A 17,482-nucleotide genomic window follows, 5' to 3' on the forward strand; every position below is an offset into this window, starting at 1 on the left:
TCATTTTCGAGACCTTTAATGTGAACACACCCATAAACACTGACATGGGCTTTCTATTAGAATTGCATAGGATATATTTTAAATTCAATATAATGGAAAATGAGAAAGCGACTCAGAAAAAGAAAAGGATGCAAAAGTTGTAGGAGGTGTCACTCTTGTCGCCACCGACACCACCTTGGTGGCTACCTCCACTACAGCTCTCTCAACGGTAGCCGCCGCCACCACCATCACTTCCGCCTCTCTCCCTGTCTCTTGTTTCTTTTCAGATTTCATCTTTTTCCCATTTTGTTTTGATACTTAAACTTCTAGTGATTTCCTCTCTTATTTAAATGGCAAAAATTGCAACGCCAACATGCACCTTTGCTTAATTGAACGCACATAAGAGCTCGATTTCACAAATTGTGTAAGCTAAAAGGATTTGAGTACATAAGTTAAACCTTTAAAACTCAATTGTATAATTGATGCGGAATAGACAATTGCAAAAAGAATATTCTTTTATTATATAAATGGGGTGCTCGAGACTTTTTTGAATACTCGACTCATCACCATCAAGTATAACAATCCCCCCCATCTAGTACCCATCGAATAATTATCGAAGACACACATGCCTGTACTTCTAGGATAGTTCTAAGAGAGTGAACAAACGTATGACTCCAATTCAAGTCTTGAACGAGGAGGAAAAACATGCTTGGCCTAACACCCCCATGTGGGCCAACCCCATGTGGTTGCGGTACCTTAATTCAAAGGTAACCAATGGAATTTGTTGAGAAAACTAAAAGGAAGAGGGGTTTCTACTTTTAAGGAAAAGCAATCTCTCTGCATTCTCATCTTAAACTTGGTTAATCATATTCTATAGACAATTCAAGAATTTTCTTGAATTTTTAACGGGTTTTGCAAATGAGAGATTCACACGATCCATGTCTTTGGACTTGCAAATTAGTTAGTCATCACATTCTCCTAATTTTATTGTTTCGTTTTGCAACATTCAATACAATCGTTTCGCACCACGCAAAGATGTGTAAATTTCATGTGTGGCATCTAATGATTGAAGAACGAAAAGTAGGGTCATCAAAGGAAGCAAGCCAAAGTAGGTTTCCCCTTGGTTCGATTGAGATGGAGTAATGATTGAGCCAACTACCTCATTGAAGCTACTATTCTAAATTGTCAATTTTCCCATCCTCTCTCTTGCTTACCTTATCAAGATGTAACATGCATAGCATTTTCAGGAACATCTCAAAGCAATAGCAGAACGAATTCGAATTGAAGTATGTGCAGAGATTACGATCAAGTCGTCTGAATTTGGTCGATTGAATCATATTCAAATGACGCCGCCGAATACCCCACTGAGAAGAAGAAGAAGAAACCATGGTGAACCCCATGATCATATTGGAGCAGCTCTGGTTAAAGGCTAGGCTAGGGCCGGCCTTTGCTCTTTAGTTTAGGCCGAGAGGCAAGAGAGAAGGAAACGCAGCATCTCATTTGGGGAGTTGCTGCATATAATTGTCTTCTCTTTAACTTTAGTTTTCATATATAGTGGCCTGTACGCAATGGGGGATATTCTAATGTACTGGAGACGCTCTCCAATCCGGTCTTTGCCTGCCCCACCTGTTTATATTAGTTTAATACATTCATTAGGGCGTCTCGTTCGACCTGTTTGGAATCTACACACAATCAAATTCTTATTTCGGGATAGAACTGATGTTTCTTCTGTTCCTTTAGATTGATGACGATCTTTGGTTGAATCGTTTTGGCAAACGAGTGCCGATATTATATGGTGATGAATACTGCCCCTCCTCCACCTACACGACCATTCGGCTATTGACTTGGGAGCTTATCTCGCAATGGCGGATTCGACCGGACAACAACGTCTGTACAGCTGCTTCAAGTGTGGGAATCTAGTCTGTTGCCATGATGACATTATCTCCAAGAATTTCCAGGTGAGATCCGTGTTCTTGCCTATTCTCACGTGATTGATTTAAGGAATAGTCCCTCGGTCAACTTACCCCGTGCTGTCCGAATTGATGGGGTTCGCTGATCATGGGAATGTGCTTCTTTCATAGGCAAGCCGTGGCAGGGCGTTCCTGTTCTCACACGCCATGAACATAGTAGAAGGTCCCAAGGAGAACAGGAATCTCATAACCGGTCTCCATGTGGTTTCGGATGTATACTGTGTCGATTGCCAGGAGAATTTGGGATGGAAGTATGAACGAGCGTACGAGGAATCTGAGAAGTATAAGGAGGGGAAAGTCGTGCTCGAAAAATTCAAGATTGTCAAGCATAACTGGTAGTACCACAGACAGACGCCACTTCTCTAATTCATCAAAAGTCGATTAAACGGTTATCGCTTTCTTCCTACTTTGTACAGAATGGTCAAAAATGTAAATTTCACGTCTTGGTGATCCACATAAGAGATGGATGATCAGTTGGCCTGTCAAATTACTAGACAGATTGGTGCTTCAGAACTTGCAGCACTCAAGAACTGTTGGCCTGTCAAATTACTAGACAGATTGGTGCTTCAGAACTTGCAGCACTCAAGAACTTCATACATCTAATTAAAACAATCAGCAGGTCTTGCAAAGAACTAAGTTAAACTACAACTAAAGCAGTGGCTGAGTTGCTACCTGCTAAAGCCCGGCCATGAAACCATGAAACCTCCAAGGTCTCTCACCATAGAGGCTGTGACTTTCGCTCATGCTGCTCCTAAGCGTGGTATTGTGCTCTAGTTTACTCAGTTTTTCGTTTTGTTTCATGAAATGCGAGTTTAAAAGGTACTTGCTGAAATTGATTTGGACTTGGTATCTCCATTCCACTGAGTGATTCTATAGCTTCTGAGATGGCAGTTTGAATGTTTTTAGCGACGAGGAGAGGATAAGAGCAGTCTGAATGCTTTAATAGGCCGATAGCTATGTCTCTCCAACACACTATGAAATATTGTGCTAGAACCTCTATCAGTTGAAGCAAATCGACAAAATCCATCAGTCAGGGCAAAGAGAAATAGGATACCTATGCTGTAACTGACACCTATATATCTATGCTAACACACTATGAAATAATGTGCCAAAACGTCCAAGTTGAAGCAAATCAATAAAATCGATCAGTCGGGCAAAGAGATATAGGATATCTGTGCTGTAACTGGCAACTATATCCATGGTAACCAGGAAACGAGAAAAGATAACTACAGCTATCAATAACCAGGTATACTTTCAGAGTGCACATATGCACAGAGAGAGAGAGAGAGAGAGAGAGAGAGAGAGAGAGAGAGAGAGAGAGAGAGAGAGAGAGAGCATCTCTTGCACAAGCCAACATTGCAAAGCCTGGTCGAAAAGCTAGATGCTGATCCTCGCAGAAAAGCCACCAAGTTCTTTATCTTCGAATGGGTGTGCGGCTGTTTGAACAAGAACATGAAAGAAAATGGTCTTAACGGAGAGATTGCATGGAGAAAGCCACATCAAATAACATCATGTGCAGATCTCTAAATATAACTTCTACCTGCGATATCTTCTGTACTCTGAAGTCCTGTTTCTATCATAAACAGGACTTCCGTAAGGTAGGCCACTGTATCGGTCATAACCAGGGCTGCGAGCACGACCATATTCATGGCTAGGGCGACGACGATATCCAGGGCTCAGCGACTGCCCATAAGGACTACTCCCACGCCGACCATAACTTCCTCTGATGTCATCCCGCTCATCATCATCTCTCAAAGCATATTCAACGGATACCACCCTATCTAACATCTTGCTGAACACCAGAAGTGCATCCAAATATGTCAGGCCAGAAACCATCGAGACGAAAAAGAAAATAACAGAGGCTAAAACTGTCTTGATGTAACAGCATACTACCTCATGTGAGTGCATTCAAGAGCTCTTGTAGCATCATCTTGTGTCTCAAACTGCACAAATGCAAAGTTACGCCGGATTCGAACATTAAGTATTCTCCCATAGGGCTCAAAGTGTCTTTCTATATCACGAGCCTTTGTGCGAAGGGGATCAAAGTTTATAACAAACAGCGTCCTAGTGGGCCTCTGGTTCGGCATCGACCTAGTACTATCTCTGTACCGTCCACGTTCACCCTGGAACCAAGAATACATCCCATTGTATTGAGAACCAATAGTATCCATGCCAATTCAAAGCAGGCACGCGAGGACAGTTGCACCACCCGTGGGAAAAATGAGACACTACAAGGAAGAAATAGATATGAACAGACCAGGAAAGTGCCTACCTTAGCCCACTCAACAGACAATCTGCGTTTATCATAACCAAATGGGACATTATCGAGGCCATGGATAGCATCTTCAGCATCACGCTCATCCTCGAAATAGACAAATGCAAAGCCTGCAAAGGTATGGCAGAATTCAACGGGAGTAGTAGAATTGCTATCATTGTCATCATCCAGCTAAGTCACCAGAAGATCAGCCAGTTCTTTTGTTTCTTCACCCAGTTTAAACTAAAAATACATGATGCCTGTGCAAAACTGGCGACCAAAGACACAGCAGGATGTAGAGGTCTTGCAAGATGAACTAAATCCTTATAACTGAGGCATACTAAAGACTTCAGTCCAAATTCTCGGGTCTGAGATGTCATTTGTAGGCATACTTCAGCAGTCAGAGAGCACAACTTGCGGAAGTGGACGGAATGGCATGATTGGCAAGATTCATTCACAGTCATCCTCCTATTATCTGTACATGTGGCAAATATTTCTGATCCCACCATGACCACTCCTTCTATTGGCAGCTCTTAGCAGCAACGTGGGAGAGTGAAGGATACTGCTAGAAATTCAGAATGTTGAACCCATGCGTGGCAGAAGATAAAGGAAGCATAATAGGTTTACTTTCCAAAAGAAATTTTGAGCATAGAATCATGAGTCAGACAGAAGCTCAGCTCATTTTCCACTAGTAGAGATTTCCTGCGTCAAAAGAAACACTTACAACATTGAGGTCTTATCTGAATAGAATGCAGATTCGTGGCTGCTGCCGCATTCTTATCCCGCAGGTTCATATGTCATTATTTTAGTTCACAAGCTGTCCGAGTACTTGAAAAATGTGATATTGCAATATGCATGTTAAATGCACTATATTGGGGTTCAATTACCAGAGATTGTGTTCAATTATCAGAAAAAGAAGTTTCCAAGAAATAGAGGTCATCTTTCCGTTTTGACTTAAATCGCAGCACCGACCAGACATGCAGCCCACTTAGATAGACGCGCAAAACAACAGAGGGCCAAGTACCAGTTTCTACTTTCTAACAGTTTGGGACATGAAAACTGGATTTTTTTTGCCCTACCAGACAACGACATTCTTTTTCTGAACCTAACATCAAAATTAAGGTAGCACCTAATAATATCGACCCGATAAGTTGTGCATCCAGCAGTAAACCGGTTGGCATATAATCTAAATTGATAATAGATATCAAGTTGGTTAATGTTCAGTGACTTCCACAGCTAGTTTAAGCAGGGACGAGGTGAATCGTCACCACCACACATGCATAGAATATATGGAAAATTGCATGTCGCAAGGCCATAGTGAAAACTAGTTATCATGAATAAGAAGAACACGGAATTGGAAAGGGGGACAAGGGAAGCAAATAATTCCTAGATTACTATGCACAGCCAAACTCATGACACCTATCAAATTGAGCCATAGATAGGAATCATAAACGGTATCCCTCGAGAAAATATGCGACTAAGGAAAGATAGCAAAGACGGCATCAGGCGCAAAACACGCGGAGGGCTAAAAAACAAATGGGTAAACCCGATTCGTTCCACGTCAGCTCATAATCACGAGCTCCCCAAAAAGGTTCAGACTTCACCATCATAAGAGGATTACAATGCGTGAAAAACAAATTTTGCAAGTATATACAGGCGATAAGGTGACGTTTATGACAGAATCAAATAATTGATGTACCAGATTTCATGTCGACACGCTCAACCCTCCCATACTTGGAGAAGAGACGCTCCAGCTCATACTGGCGGGTATCGTACTCAAAGTTGCCCACAAAGACCGGCCTCATCCTCGCTGGTATGCAAAACGAATCGCCCTGGAACATGAAATTGAGGAGAAAGAGGAGGAAACTGAATCGGATAGCAAAAGAGCGAATGGAAAAAATGATTTTAAAACAACTTGCACCATCGCTCCGGTGATCATAGCTGGTAGCTACCAGTAGTTTTCGAGTCAGAAAAACAAAAAGCGAATGCTACCGTCATATTCGCCAAAGAATCAGATGATAACGCAGCAAAATTGTAAGGATGAACGGACATCCAGTCAGGACAGCTATACAAGTAACAACTGAGCTCGCCAGTATCATCAAAGCTTGGATGGAGAAGCAGAGGTTGTGATCTCCAAGACAAAAATTGCGGAGTACCTTGGACTTGGAAGTAGGGCTTGAGTTTGGGTCGATCCTGGCTCGCGGAGAAACTTCTGGAGGAGCAGAAGAACGAGCGGAGGAGTTCAGACGTGAACTGAATGGAGGCGCCACAACACAAAGTATTTTTGGAGCAGAGCTCCAGCGTGGCGGGATTTCATCCGTTAGATTATTATTTCTTCGTCGTAAATGGGGCCCCTTCTGAACTGGGGACCCATGAACTAAGCCCGACTGGCCCATGTTTTGCAGCAAAGCCCGACCCCACCTTCTTTCTTTCTTGGTGTTCCAATGGAGGAAGAGGATCTTGTGCTGGCTTTTGGCCACTACCGTCGTATCCGCTTATTTCGCGGAAAATTTAACATGGCCTAAGAAAATAATATTCAAAAATTATTTTCTGATCTTTGATCAGAATCATAAAGTTAATTGGAAATTAATTTTTCCGTTATTTGAAAAGGAAAACTTCATTTTATTTTCATAAAGAAACATGCGCTATTTGTGTGATGGAATGAATAGTTAGCCGCCGGTGTCTCGCTTGCAAGAGCCGAGATAGCCACTCAAAACCCAAGCATCGGCACTGGAGACCCATTCTTAACCTTGATGGACTTGGGCCTAAGCAACGATAACTTGGGTGTGAGAGTCAGGTACCCAAATACAAGTATGGGGGACTAGGGAACAAGCATCGAGGTCTAGGGCCCAACCTCAAAGAACGCAAGTCAGACTACTAAGGAACGAGAGCCTAACTTCAATGACTTGGGCACAGGAGCTGGGTATCCAAGCAAGGCCGTGGTAGGTACCTAGGTAGTCATGGCCACAGGCCGGTTTCGGCCCGGAACCGGCCCGGTCAAACCTGGGCCCGGCCCGTTGACCGGGCCCGCGGTTTGGAACCGAACCGGCCGTGCCCTACGGGCCTCCGGTTCAGAATTTTGACGGCGGGAACCGCCGGTTCCGGCCCGGTTCAAAAAAAAAAAAAAGAAGAAAGCTGCAGATCGGCGGGGTTCGACCTCGCCGGCGTCGGCGGCCGGCCCGCCGGTAGAGCGAGGTCGGCCTTGCCGACGCCGGCGAGGTCGAGCCTCGCCAGATCTGGCGAGGGTTCCCAGCCTTAGGGGAGGCCGGCCTCGCCGGCGTCGGGCGAGGCCGGCCTCGCCAATTGCGAGCGAGGTCGAGCCTCGCTAGATCCGGCAGCGGGGTTCGACCTCGCGGCGTCGGCGGGCGGGCCTCGCCAATTGCAGCGAGGTCGGCCTCGCGACGCCGGCGAGGTCGAGCCCTCGCCCGATCTAGCGAGGCCGGCCTCGCCCAACTCAGGCGAGGGCGGCCCTCGCCCGACGCCGGCGAGGGCGGCCTCACTCGGGCGGTCGGCGACCTCCGCCGGCCTCGGCTATGGCCGGCGAGAGGAAGAAAAGAAAAAAAAAAGAAAAGGAAAAGAAAAAGAAAAAAAACAGAAAAGAAAAATTATGAATCGGCCCGGAACCGGTTCCGAACCGACCGGTTCCGAACCGATCGGTTCCAAACCGACCGGTTCCGAACCTGAACCGGAACCGGCCCGGAACCGTCCGGTTCATACTTGGCCACGAACCGGAACCGGTCGGTTCCGAACCGTGGCCATGACTATACCTAGGTATGTGCACCGAGGACTCAAGCCCAGTCTTGTGAGACCCAGGTCCTAATTTGGACACAAGAGTTTGATATCCAAGCATGGCTAGTGGGAACTCTGGCATGGGTACCGGGGTCCCAAGCTCTTCACAAGAAATCGGGGCACTTGTGAGTTTGGCCTGGGAACCCGGTACTTGGCCTATGTGGACCCAAGCTAGGGCATTGGTGAGTTCGGCATGGGAGCCCAACACTCGGGCTTGACCATAGGGACTTGGACAAGAGCATTATGGTCTCGAGCCCAGGTGCTAATGACATGGGCACGGGAGCCAGGTACCCGAGCACACCGCCAAGTTCCTAGGCCCAGTCGTGGGGGACTTATGAATGGGTGCCACGATCTTGGGCTTGGCTATTGAGGAATTGGGCCCCGCCACTGGTGACTTGGGTGTTAAGCTAGGTATTCAAGCATGCCACCGGGGACCTAGGCTTGGCCTTTGTGGACCCAAGTTTGGCGCTAGTGACTTGGGTAGGGAAGTGGGCTACTTGGGCATGGCCGCTAAAGACTTGAGCATGGACACCGGGGTCATGGGCCTAGCCTTTGTGGACCTAGGCCCCACCTCGATGGATCCAAGCTTAAGCATTGGTGACTTGGGTATAGGAGTTGAGTACTCGGGCACGACTAACGGGGACTCGAGCACGAGCACCAGGCTCTACGAACATTCACGTAACCTTTGTGGATCCAGTCTCTACTCGGGACTAAGGATCCGAGCATGGTCACCGAGGACCCTAGCATAGACACTGGGGTCCTAAGCCTAGCCTCTATGGACCTGGGCTTAGTCACTAAGAATTTGGACACGGGCATTGGGGTTTTCATGCCCAAGCGTTGAAGTCTTTGGTTCAAGTATCGATATATAGTTGTACTTTGAAAAATGATTTCTGATCTTTAAAAAATAAAATCAACTTTACTGAATCTAAATATTGGTTTTCCATTACTAATGAAAAAGATTTTCCATTGACTCGTTTTTCTAAGCGATTTAAACGCTGAAAAATGAGGAAAACGTTTTCCAACATAACATTTCCTTGAAACAAATGTAGTCATAGTCACTAATTTTCTACCTTATACTCAAACTCATCATTTGATCATCATTAAAATAAATCTGAGGCCTCCCGAAACACAAATGAGAACACAGTTTAAGTAAAACGCAAATTACAACCAAACCGAGAAGACTCAACGATTTTTGTGTATCGAGCTTGTTAATGATAGTAAATGTCCTCGAAAAGGTTTCCTTCACCATTTTCGCTTCTCGATACCATGAAATTGCTCTCGACCTCCATTATCAGCTCAAGAGAAAAAAAATGAGGAAGCTAATCCTGGAATCATTTTTCTGTTTCGGTCAAGTCAAGGGACAGTTTCTCCATGAGCGTAAGAAACCTCGCGGCATAACAAAAGTCAAGTTCCTCAGACTAGGGAGGTCCCCCTCGTTGCTTCGAGTCGGAAGTCATTCCTAAATCAGCAATCATCTTTCCCCCTTTCTCCCTTTCCCTCTCCTGGTTTTCTGAGATTGTTTTGAATCTCGTACCTGCTGTGGCTTCCTACCCACCTAATCCTTTGACTAGGAAAAGAAAGAAAGGGCCCACATTTGAGCCATTGCAGGCCTGCCAATATGTCTATTCTAATTGAGCTCCGGAACGGAAAAGTCGGAAGTTTGATAATGACTCTTAAGTCGTGCTGACCTCCCAGGCCCTACAGGACTTTGAAAGCAATCTAGTTACCTTGGAGGCAAAGACGACTTCATCCACCAACCAACCTCAACTATGGCCCTGTCCACCAACATAGTTATTGCGAAAGCCAAGCGATCGAACAATAAAATTGATAGAATAAAAAAATAAATCGGACACCAGATTTACGTGATTCGATCGTAGTGACCTACGTCCACGGAAATAGCGATATAGAATTTCACTATAGATCAATCAATACAACGGAAATTACAACCACACTCGAGTCACTTAAACACTTTCAGTATTTCCTAAGTCCCAATTACACTCAATAACTCACGCAGTGTTTAGCCCCATAATTTCTCATGGAATAATCTCTCAATCTCGCGAAGGAATTAATTACAAATCTTACCACAAGATTCAATCGCTATAAACACTTGAACTCTTGGCGTAATTCCACGAACAAACCCACGGAGATAATCCACAAGCACTCGACGAAAATGGCGCTTCAATATTTCTCCCTCTCCGATCGTCCAACAGAGCAACCCGCAAATATACATGTTCGTAGTTCCACCGCTGGAAGGATTGCAACAAACCGTCAAAGATGGCCACCGTACGTACAGCGGTACAGGATAAGGAAACAAAATTCCAATGAGTTTCGGTCAATCCAATTCAAGTTGACCGAATATTATCCACACGTTGGCCTTTCCAATTTCAGCCCAATCCGAATATAAATCTGCCATTGTATTTCCTTCTCTAATTTTCTTCGCTGATTTCAATTTCATATCAGGAAATATCCAATTTAAAATATTCAGACTTCCACACAAATAATTTCGAGTCGGGTTTCGTATATCAAGCTCAAATTCGAGATATATTTTACCAACAGCAAGCTCACCTTCCCTCTTTTTCAACTGGGTTTTCTATTTACAAATAGAGTTGTGAAATGGGCACTGGTTCAAACGTCAGAAATAAGAAGAAGCAGAGCCGAAAGTATATTCTTCAGAAAAAACGACACGCGCAATCGGATGACGGAAAAGACGACGAGACATGATGTGTGGGGAATGAGGGTGTGGGCACTAAGAAGCTTCGTGGAATTTGAGTCTTTAAGTAAATATAAGATAAAACCCACAGAAGAGAATTCTTTTGTATATTATATATAGTAACACGCACGCCGCCAACTTAACAGATGAAGCAAAAGTAACTTAACATGAAAGAAGGCATTAAAGGTCTTATATCTGTCCTCTGTCACTACCCATTTTTCTAATTTGAATTTTGGTATCATGGTTGCATTTTATAAAGCCCTTTTTCTGCTGAAGATGCAATGATTATATTGGAGCTGGATCCAGCCATAACAACCCCCGCTTTTCATATTCCCGAATCAGCTTCATCTTCAAGTTTAGTACTTCAGCACATGTACACACAACATGTAGAGTAATGGTCTTTAGTACATAGAACAAGTAGAGCTTGGATCTAGCCATAACGACCCCTCCTTTTCATATTCGCGAATCTAACTTCCTCTCCTAGCTTAATACTCAGCACATGCACATGCGACGAGTAGAGTTAAAGGGTCTTTAGTTCATCGGGCGACCGACGATTCTATTGATATTCGGGAGACAAAACCAAATCGCATATCGTGTAAACAGTTAATACGGCTGCTCACCCTAGCCAAAAAAGAAGAAAAAGCTAAAACTCGTCCCAAGAACATCGATCGAGTTGAGCAATGGTACGTTACATCATGCATGTCGAGCCAAATAGTAGCAAGAGTCGAGTCGAGTCAAATTGAGTCGAATATTGTTTATCACCCGAACGCTAGTCGATAAAAGCATGAAAGGAGGGTCAGTTAATTCAATCTTTGGGGATGGTTTTAAAGATAACGAGCTAACTTAGGAGGCCTCTGGTACTCCTAATTTGTATCTTTCTTCGTTGAAACGTTCAAACTCGTGTGGTCTCCCCCTACCGTCTCCAGCAGTTTCGCTTTATGAAGGTTTCTATGGTAACTTGTTTTCAGTCGTAGGTATTGACTATTGGGATTGGCCTGCAAGCAAAACCTCGAATCTGGTAACGAACGTAACGCTGATTAGTTCCGTTATTGCAGCATCAGAACACTCATACGTCCCTGCCGAAAGTCAAACCTTGCGGGACTCAAAAAATCCAGTTTTGTAAATGACCCGAGATTGGAGGGCATTCTCGTAACGACGAGCCATGTTCAAAATCCTCTCTTTTTAACTGTTTATCGTCGTAGGAATTATTCTCGTTCAAAAAGAAAGAGTGGAAATTCCTCCTCCCAGCGCTTTCGTTCTTCTTTGATTCTGAGCAAACGCGGACGAAACCCCAGTCACAAGTTCAAATTTTGCGACACATCGCAGTCGTCTGGTTTCCTGGAGATAATAAACAGAGAGGACCCGAGAATTTTTCACTTTTGCGCTTAGCGTTGTCTCCAAGCCTGATTTCTTTCTCGTTCAACTTGCCTGGAAAGCTCCCTACTCCCCACCTTCCACGGTGCTTCATGCGTCGCCTTTTTTGGTGCTTTTAAGCACTTCCCTCTCCTCTTGGGACGCTAAGTTCCTGGTGGGTGCTCTGGCTTTGGTAAGTTTCTCTAAACGGCCTGGCTCTGACACTGCTCGAGTGTGTTTTGAGTTTTTGTACTTCTCTACTCTGTTGTTTTCAGTTTTAGCGTTCGTGCCTGGTGGTCTCGCTCCTTGTTTTGGTAGGGACATATACAGTCAGTTTAAGTCTCTTATACAAAATTTCTCCGTTTGTGCATGTTCTAGTAGATCCGGTGTATATCAATTTGTGTCACTGGTTTTTGGTAGTCGGCGTAGAGAACTATGTGGCGGTTGCAATTTAAGAAGAAACAGCCGGTTTCTTCAGGCATGGCTTGACAATAATACCTTCTCTCCAATAAGTAGAGAAATACCTGTTGTGCCCTCTCTTGCTTTTAGAATGTTCATGTTGACACCATAAGTTCATTCTGTGGTTACAGGGTGTGCTTGCATGTATGTGTGGTAACTTCATCTGAACTTCATTCTCCCGGTGAGGCTCTCGACTTCATATCGAATTGTAAATGGAGGAAACGCCATTTCCAGCATGGTCATGGTCGGTAGAGCAGTGCCTAAGGGAATACAAAGTGAAACCGGACAAAGGTCTAAGCACTTATGAGGTTGAGAAGCTGCGCGAGAGATACGGCTGGAATGAACTCTCCAAAGAGAAGGGAAAGCCTTTATGGCGGCTCGTCCTATATCAATTCGACGATATCCTTGTTAAGATACTTTTGGGTGCGGCATTTATTTCGTTCATCTTAGCCTATATGCATGGAAGTGAGTCGGTTGATTCTGGTTTTGAGGCATATGTTGAACCCTTTGTGATTATGTTGATTCTGGTGCTTAACGCCATTGTTGGCGTGTGGCAAGAAACTAATGCTGAAAAGGCACTTCATGCCCTCAAGGAGATGCAATGTGAATCTGGAAAAGTTCTGAGGGATGCGTACTTGGTCCCTGATTTGCCCGCGAGGGAGCTTGTTCCAGGGGATATAGTGGAATTAAGGGTTGGTGACAAGGTCCCGGCCGATATGAGAGTCGTTTCTCTGAAGACATTGACATTCAGAGTTGAGCAGAGCTCATTGACTGGTGAGGCAATACCTGTTCTGAAAGGAACTGGTCCTGTTGTTATGGTCGACTGTGAGTTGCAAGCAAAGGAAAATATGGTTTTTGCCGGTACTGTAGTTGTCAATGGGAGCTGCATGTGTGTTGTTGTAAGCACTGGAATGAACACTGAGCTTGGGAAAATTCAAAAGCAAATACACGAGGCTTCTCTAGAAGAGACTGACACTCCCTTGAGAAAGAAGCTAGATGAATTTGGGGGCAGGCTTACCACTGCGATTGGGCTTGTTTGTCTCGTCGTATGGATTACAAACTACAAAAACTTCCTCTCATGGGAGGTTGTGGATGGGTGGCCTGCAAATGTGCAATTCTCATTCCAGAAGTGCACCTACTATTTTGAAATTGCAGTTGCCCTTGCTGTTGCTGCAATTCCAGAAGGTCTCCCTGCAGTTATTACGACTAGTTTAGCCTTAGGAACCAGGAAGATGGCACAAAAGAACGCGATAGTGCGGAAGCTTCCTAGTGTAGAAACTTTAGGATGCACAACTGTGATTTGCTCTGATAAAACAGGAACTTTAACCACAAATCAGATGTCTGTTAGTGAATTTTTCACTTTGGGGGGGAAGACCACTGCGTCACGGATTTTCTATGTGGAAGGCACGACCTATGATCCGAAAGATGGCGGTATTGTTGATTGGAACTGCTACAATATGGATGCTAACTTACAAGCCGTCGCAGAAATCTGTGCAGTTTGCAATGACTCTGGGATATATAGTGAAGGTCGCCTTTTCCGAGCCACAGGATTGCCAACTGAGGCTGCTCTCAAGGTTTTAGTTGAAAAGATGGGAGTTCCAGATGCTACGATCAGGAATAAAATCCGTTATGCGAGGCTTGCTGCAAACTACTTGATTGATAGCCGATCAGTGAATTTAGGTGAGGATTGATCCGTTTCTTGCTTAGTATACAATCGTGAAGGCATACATACTCTACTGTATATCTCACGAGTCTGGTTCAATATAGGCTGTTGTGATTGGTGGAACAAAAGATCAAGACGAATTGCCACTTTGGAGTTTGATCGCATTCGGAAATCAATGAGTGTCATTGCCCGGGAGCCAACAGGGCGTAATCGCCTTCTTGTAAAGGTGAATACAGAACAGTGTCATTTAGTTTCTAATATACAGGATGCATCTTTCTTTATATTTGCAAGTAAAGTCGACCAGATGTCAAATTCAAACATGTAGAAATACTTGGTGGCTTTTGTGTTCCCAGAAGATTGACTCACTCGGATACCTTATTGGATGTCCACCAGAGTAGTTAAAAAACCATTGCTTCTCGGTTTGATCAATTCTTAATACACTACTGTAGAAGAATGGCTATCATAGATGCATTTCATGATTTCATATTTCTGATATTCCTTTGTCAAAGTTAACACAATTTGGTAAATTGATAGGTAAAGTCGTGCTTCTTTTTATCTTGTTCCCAAGTACAAATTCAATTTCAGAATTAATATGTACCGAGTGTCTGTTAACCGTGCTTTGAGGTAGTATATTTATATGAAGCTGTCACCCGCATGGAATTCTTTTAAAGTCCTTGTTTTAAGCAAGGACCCAAAATATCGATATAGTGGAACCCATGGTTTTTATTTCACTCTTTGAAGCAATATCATGAGGACTCTTACATCCAATCTCTAGCTTGTGATGAATTGGTGCAGTATTTGTTTTTTGATGCACTGCCAAGTTTTTATCCGAAAGGAAATTCATCTCGGGTTAGCTTTTCAAGTACTTGTCTGTATTCGTCTAGTGTTGCTCCTGAATTGTTTGTCGTGTTATATGCAGGGAGCCGTCGAGAGCTTACTGGATCGTAGTTCACACGTACAACTGGCAGATGGATCTCTTGTTCCAATTGATGAACCTTGTAAGGAACTACTGCTTTCAAAACTTATGGAGATGTCTTCAAAGGGGCTGCGATGCTTGGGATTGGCATATAAGGATGACCTCGGAGAATTTTCGGACTACAACAATGATAGCCATCCAGCCCATGGGAAGTTGCTGGACCCCGCCTTCTACTCCTTTGTTGAAAGTGACTTAGTTTTTGTAGGAGTTGTTGGATTACGAGTAAGCATCACATCTTACTTGGTCAGCGTCACCTCTAGATGTTACAGTTGTGATAATTTTATGATTGTTGACTCACAATCTCATTCAACAGGATCCTCCGCGTGATGGAATAGACAAGGCTATTGAGGATTGTCGAAGAGCAGGCATTAAGGTCATGGTGATAACTGGCGATAACAAGTCCACAGCTGAGGCCATTTGCCGGGAAATTAGATTGCTCTCTGAAAATGACGATCTTAGGGGCAGAAGTTTCACGGGTAAAGAGTTCATGAATCTTTCTCCTTCGAAGCAAAATGAAATTCTGAAAAGACCTGGAGGAATTGTTTTTTCTCGAGCGGAACCTAGGCATAAGCAAGAAATTGTAAGAATGCTGAAGGAGATGGGGCATATTGTTGCAATGACTGGTGATGGTGTGAATGATGCACCCGCACTTAAACTTGCTGACATTGGTATTGCCATGGGCATAACAGGAACAGAGGTCAGCTCAGAAGATTTTAAATTTGCCTAACTATTTGCCTATGCCCTTTTTAAAAAAAAATTACGACACATTACCTTTTGGAGGGTGCTCTAGGAACAACAGTTGCTTATTTCTCTTAAATGTCAGTATCCTTGTGTTTTCCTTGTAGTCCACCAATACCCCAGGCTAACGAAATGTTTGTTTTCAAGCAAAGTAGAAGATGGCATAATTAATCCTGCATGTGGACTTACAGGTGGCAAAAGAAGCTTCAGATATGATTTTGGCGGATGATAATTTTAGTACCATAGTATCGGCTGTAGCAGAAGGTCGCTCTATCTACAATAACATGAAGGCTTTTATTCGGTGAGTATCTTGCTATTAGACGCGTAGTCCACATTTCTTCTGCTATATGGTTAGAAAATGAAGGTCTCACTTGTTCTTCAATGTGCAGTTATATGATTTCGTCAAATGTCGGCGAGGTAATTTCCATTTTCTTGACTGCTGCATTGGGTATACCAGAATGTATGATACCTGTGCAGCTTCTATGGGTAAATTTGGTTACCGACGGGCCGCCTGCTACAGCTCTTGGTTTTAACCCTGCTGATGTTGATATCATGCGGAAGCCACCCCGCAAAAGTGATGATGCATTGATCACGTCTTGGGTTTTCTTACGCTACTTGGTCAGTACTGTTCGATACTCTTTGACCTACCGTCGCATCTATATTCGTCCAACTGATTTGCATCTTAGTTCATGTACTGTTACTTTCAGTTGTCACGAGTCGATTCACTATATTTTAACTGTAAATGCAATTGTCGACGATCCACAAAACCGGCCAATCCTCTATTTAATTGCTATGGCACTTTGCAATATTGGAAATTAGAAGTGATCCACCACCGCGTGTGGAAGGTGAAAAGTAATATTACTTTATGCTTAAAATCTTTACAGGTGATTGGCACGTATGTGGGCATGGCAACTGTTGGCATCTTCATCCTGTGGTATACACAGCCGTCTTTTCTGGGTATCAATCTTGTCAGTGATGGCCATACACTACTTGAACTTTCTCAGCTTCGCAACTGGGGAGAGTGCCCCTCATGGTCAAATTTCACCGTGACTCCTTTCACGGTGAGCGGGGGACAGACGATTGCCTTCGTCAATCCTTGTGACTACTTCACGGTTGGTAAAGTGAAAGCCATGACTCTTTCACTCTCTGTCTTGGTGGCAATTGAGATGTTCAATTCCCTGAACGCCTTGTCGGAAGACAGCAGCTTGCTCACAATGCCTCCTTGGAAAAACCCTTGGCTTTTGATGGCCATGTCGATCTCCTTTGGGCTTCACTGTCTTATTCTCTATGTTCCCCTCCTCGCAGATGTGTTTGGAATTGTTCCTTTGAGTTTGAGCGAGTGGTTGCTGGTCATATTGGTTTCTGCACCAGTAGTCCTTATTGATGAGGTTCTTAAGCTAGTAGGAAGGAGTCGAAGATGGAGAACAAAAGTGAAGAGTGCATAATCCAGCTCACTAGAAAGTGTGACGAAAGAAACAACGATTGTACTAACTCATTTGGGAGCCTTTATAAACAGTTCTCGTGTGAATTAAGATTCATTGATTTCGTACAACAGCAAAAGTGAAAAGAGATCTATCTGTCCGCTAGTGAA

At 44.0% G+C, this 17,482-nt stretch overlaps 3 protein-coding genes across 7 annotated transcripts; 2 read left to right on the forward strand and 1 right to left on the reverse strand.

Annotated features, from left to right (window-relative positions):
* Positions 1-996: 996 nt before the first annotated feature.
* On the forward strand, positions 997-2,781 carry LOC115686993 (protein yippee-like At4g27745). 3 transcript variants are annotated; one of them, XM_056304473.1, is made up of 3 exons: positions 997-1,087; positions 1,720-1,937; positions 2,061-2,781. In XM_056304473.1, the coding sequence occupies exons 2-3, from the start codon at positions 1,842-1,844 to the stop codon at positions 2,286-2,288; spliced, it is 324 nt and encodes a 107-aa protein (XP_056160448.1). In that variant the 5' UTR covers positions 997-1,087; positions 1,720-1,841; the 3' UTR covers positions 2,289-2,781. The 3 variants fall into 3 exon arrangements, with proteins under 3 accessions (XP_056160448.1, XP_030468307.2, XP_030468305.2); XM_030612447.2 differs by lacking the exon at positions 997-1,087 and adding an exon at positions 1,570-1,588; XM_030612445.2 differs by lacking the exon at positions 997-1,087 and having other exon boundaries at positions 1,617-1,937.
* Positions 2,782-3,065: 284 nt separating this feature from the next.
* On the reverse strand, positions 3,066-6,467 carry LOC115686992 (serine/arginine-rich splicing factor RS31-like). 3 transcript variants are annotated; one of them, XM_030612444.2, is made up of 6 exons: positions 6,360-6,467; positions 5,903-6,035; positions 4,222-4,334; positions 3,843-4,072; positions 3,490-3,741; positions 3,066-3,385 (listed from the first exon to the last, which is right to left on the reverse strand). In XM_030612444.2, exons 2-6 carry the CDS (start codon positions 6,006-6,008, stop codon positions 3,364-3,366), a joined length of 723 nt encoding a protein of 240 aa, XP_030468304.2. In that variant the 5' UTR covers positions 6,009-6,035; positions 6,360-6,467; the 3' UTR covers positions 3,066-3,363. The 3 variants fall into 3 exon arrangements, with proteins under 3 accessions (XP_030468304.2, XP_056160446.1, XP_056160447.1); XM_056304471.1 differs by having other exon boundaries at positions 6,125-6,444; XM_056304472.1 differs by adding an exon at positions 4,928-5,020 and having other exon boundaries at positions 5,903-6,423.
* Positions 6,468-12,627: 6,160 nt separating this feature from the next.
* LOC115664786 (calcium-transporting ATPase, endoplasmic reticulum-type) lies at positions 12,628-17,443 on the forward strand. The gene is made up of 7 exons (XM_030586676.2): positions 12,628-14,194; positions 14,282-14,403; positions 15,097-15,375; positions 15,467-15,850; positions 16,083-16,192; positions 16,281-16,509; positions 16,776-17,443. Exons 1-7 carry the CDS (start codon positions 12,727-12,729, stop codon positions 17,334-17,336), a joined length of 3,153 nt encoding a protein of 1,050 aa, XP_030442536.1. The 5' UTR covers positions 12,628-12,726; the 3' UTR covers positions 17,337-17,443.
* Positions 17,444-17,482: the final 39 nt, after the last annotated feature.

This window comes from Syzygium oleosum, unplaced genomic scaffold (assembly GCF_021117445.2).
Source record: "Syzygium oleosum isolate NSW1041296 unplaced genomic scaffold, Sole_v2.1 Sole_v2.32, whole genome shotgun sequence".
NCBI lineage: Eukaryota > Viridiplantae > Streptophyta > Magnoliopsida > Myrtales > Myrtaceae > Syzygium > Syzygium oleosum.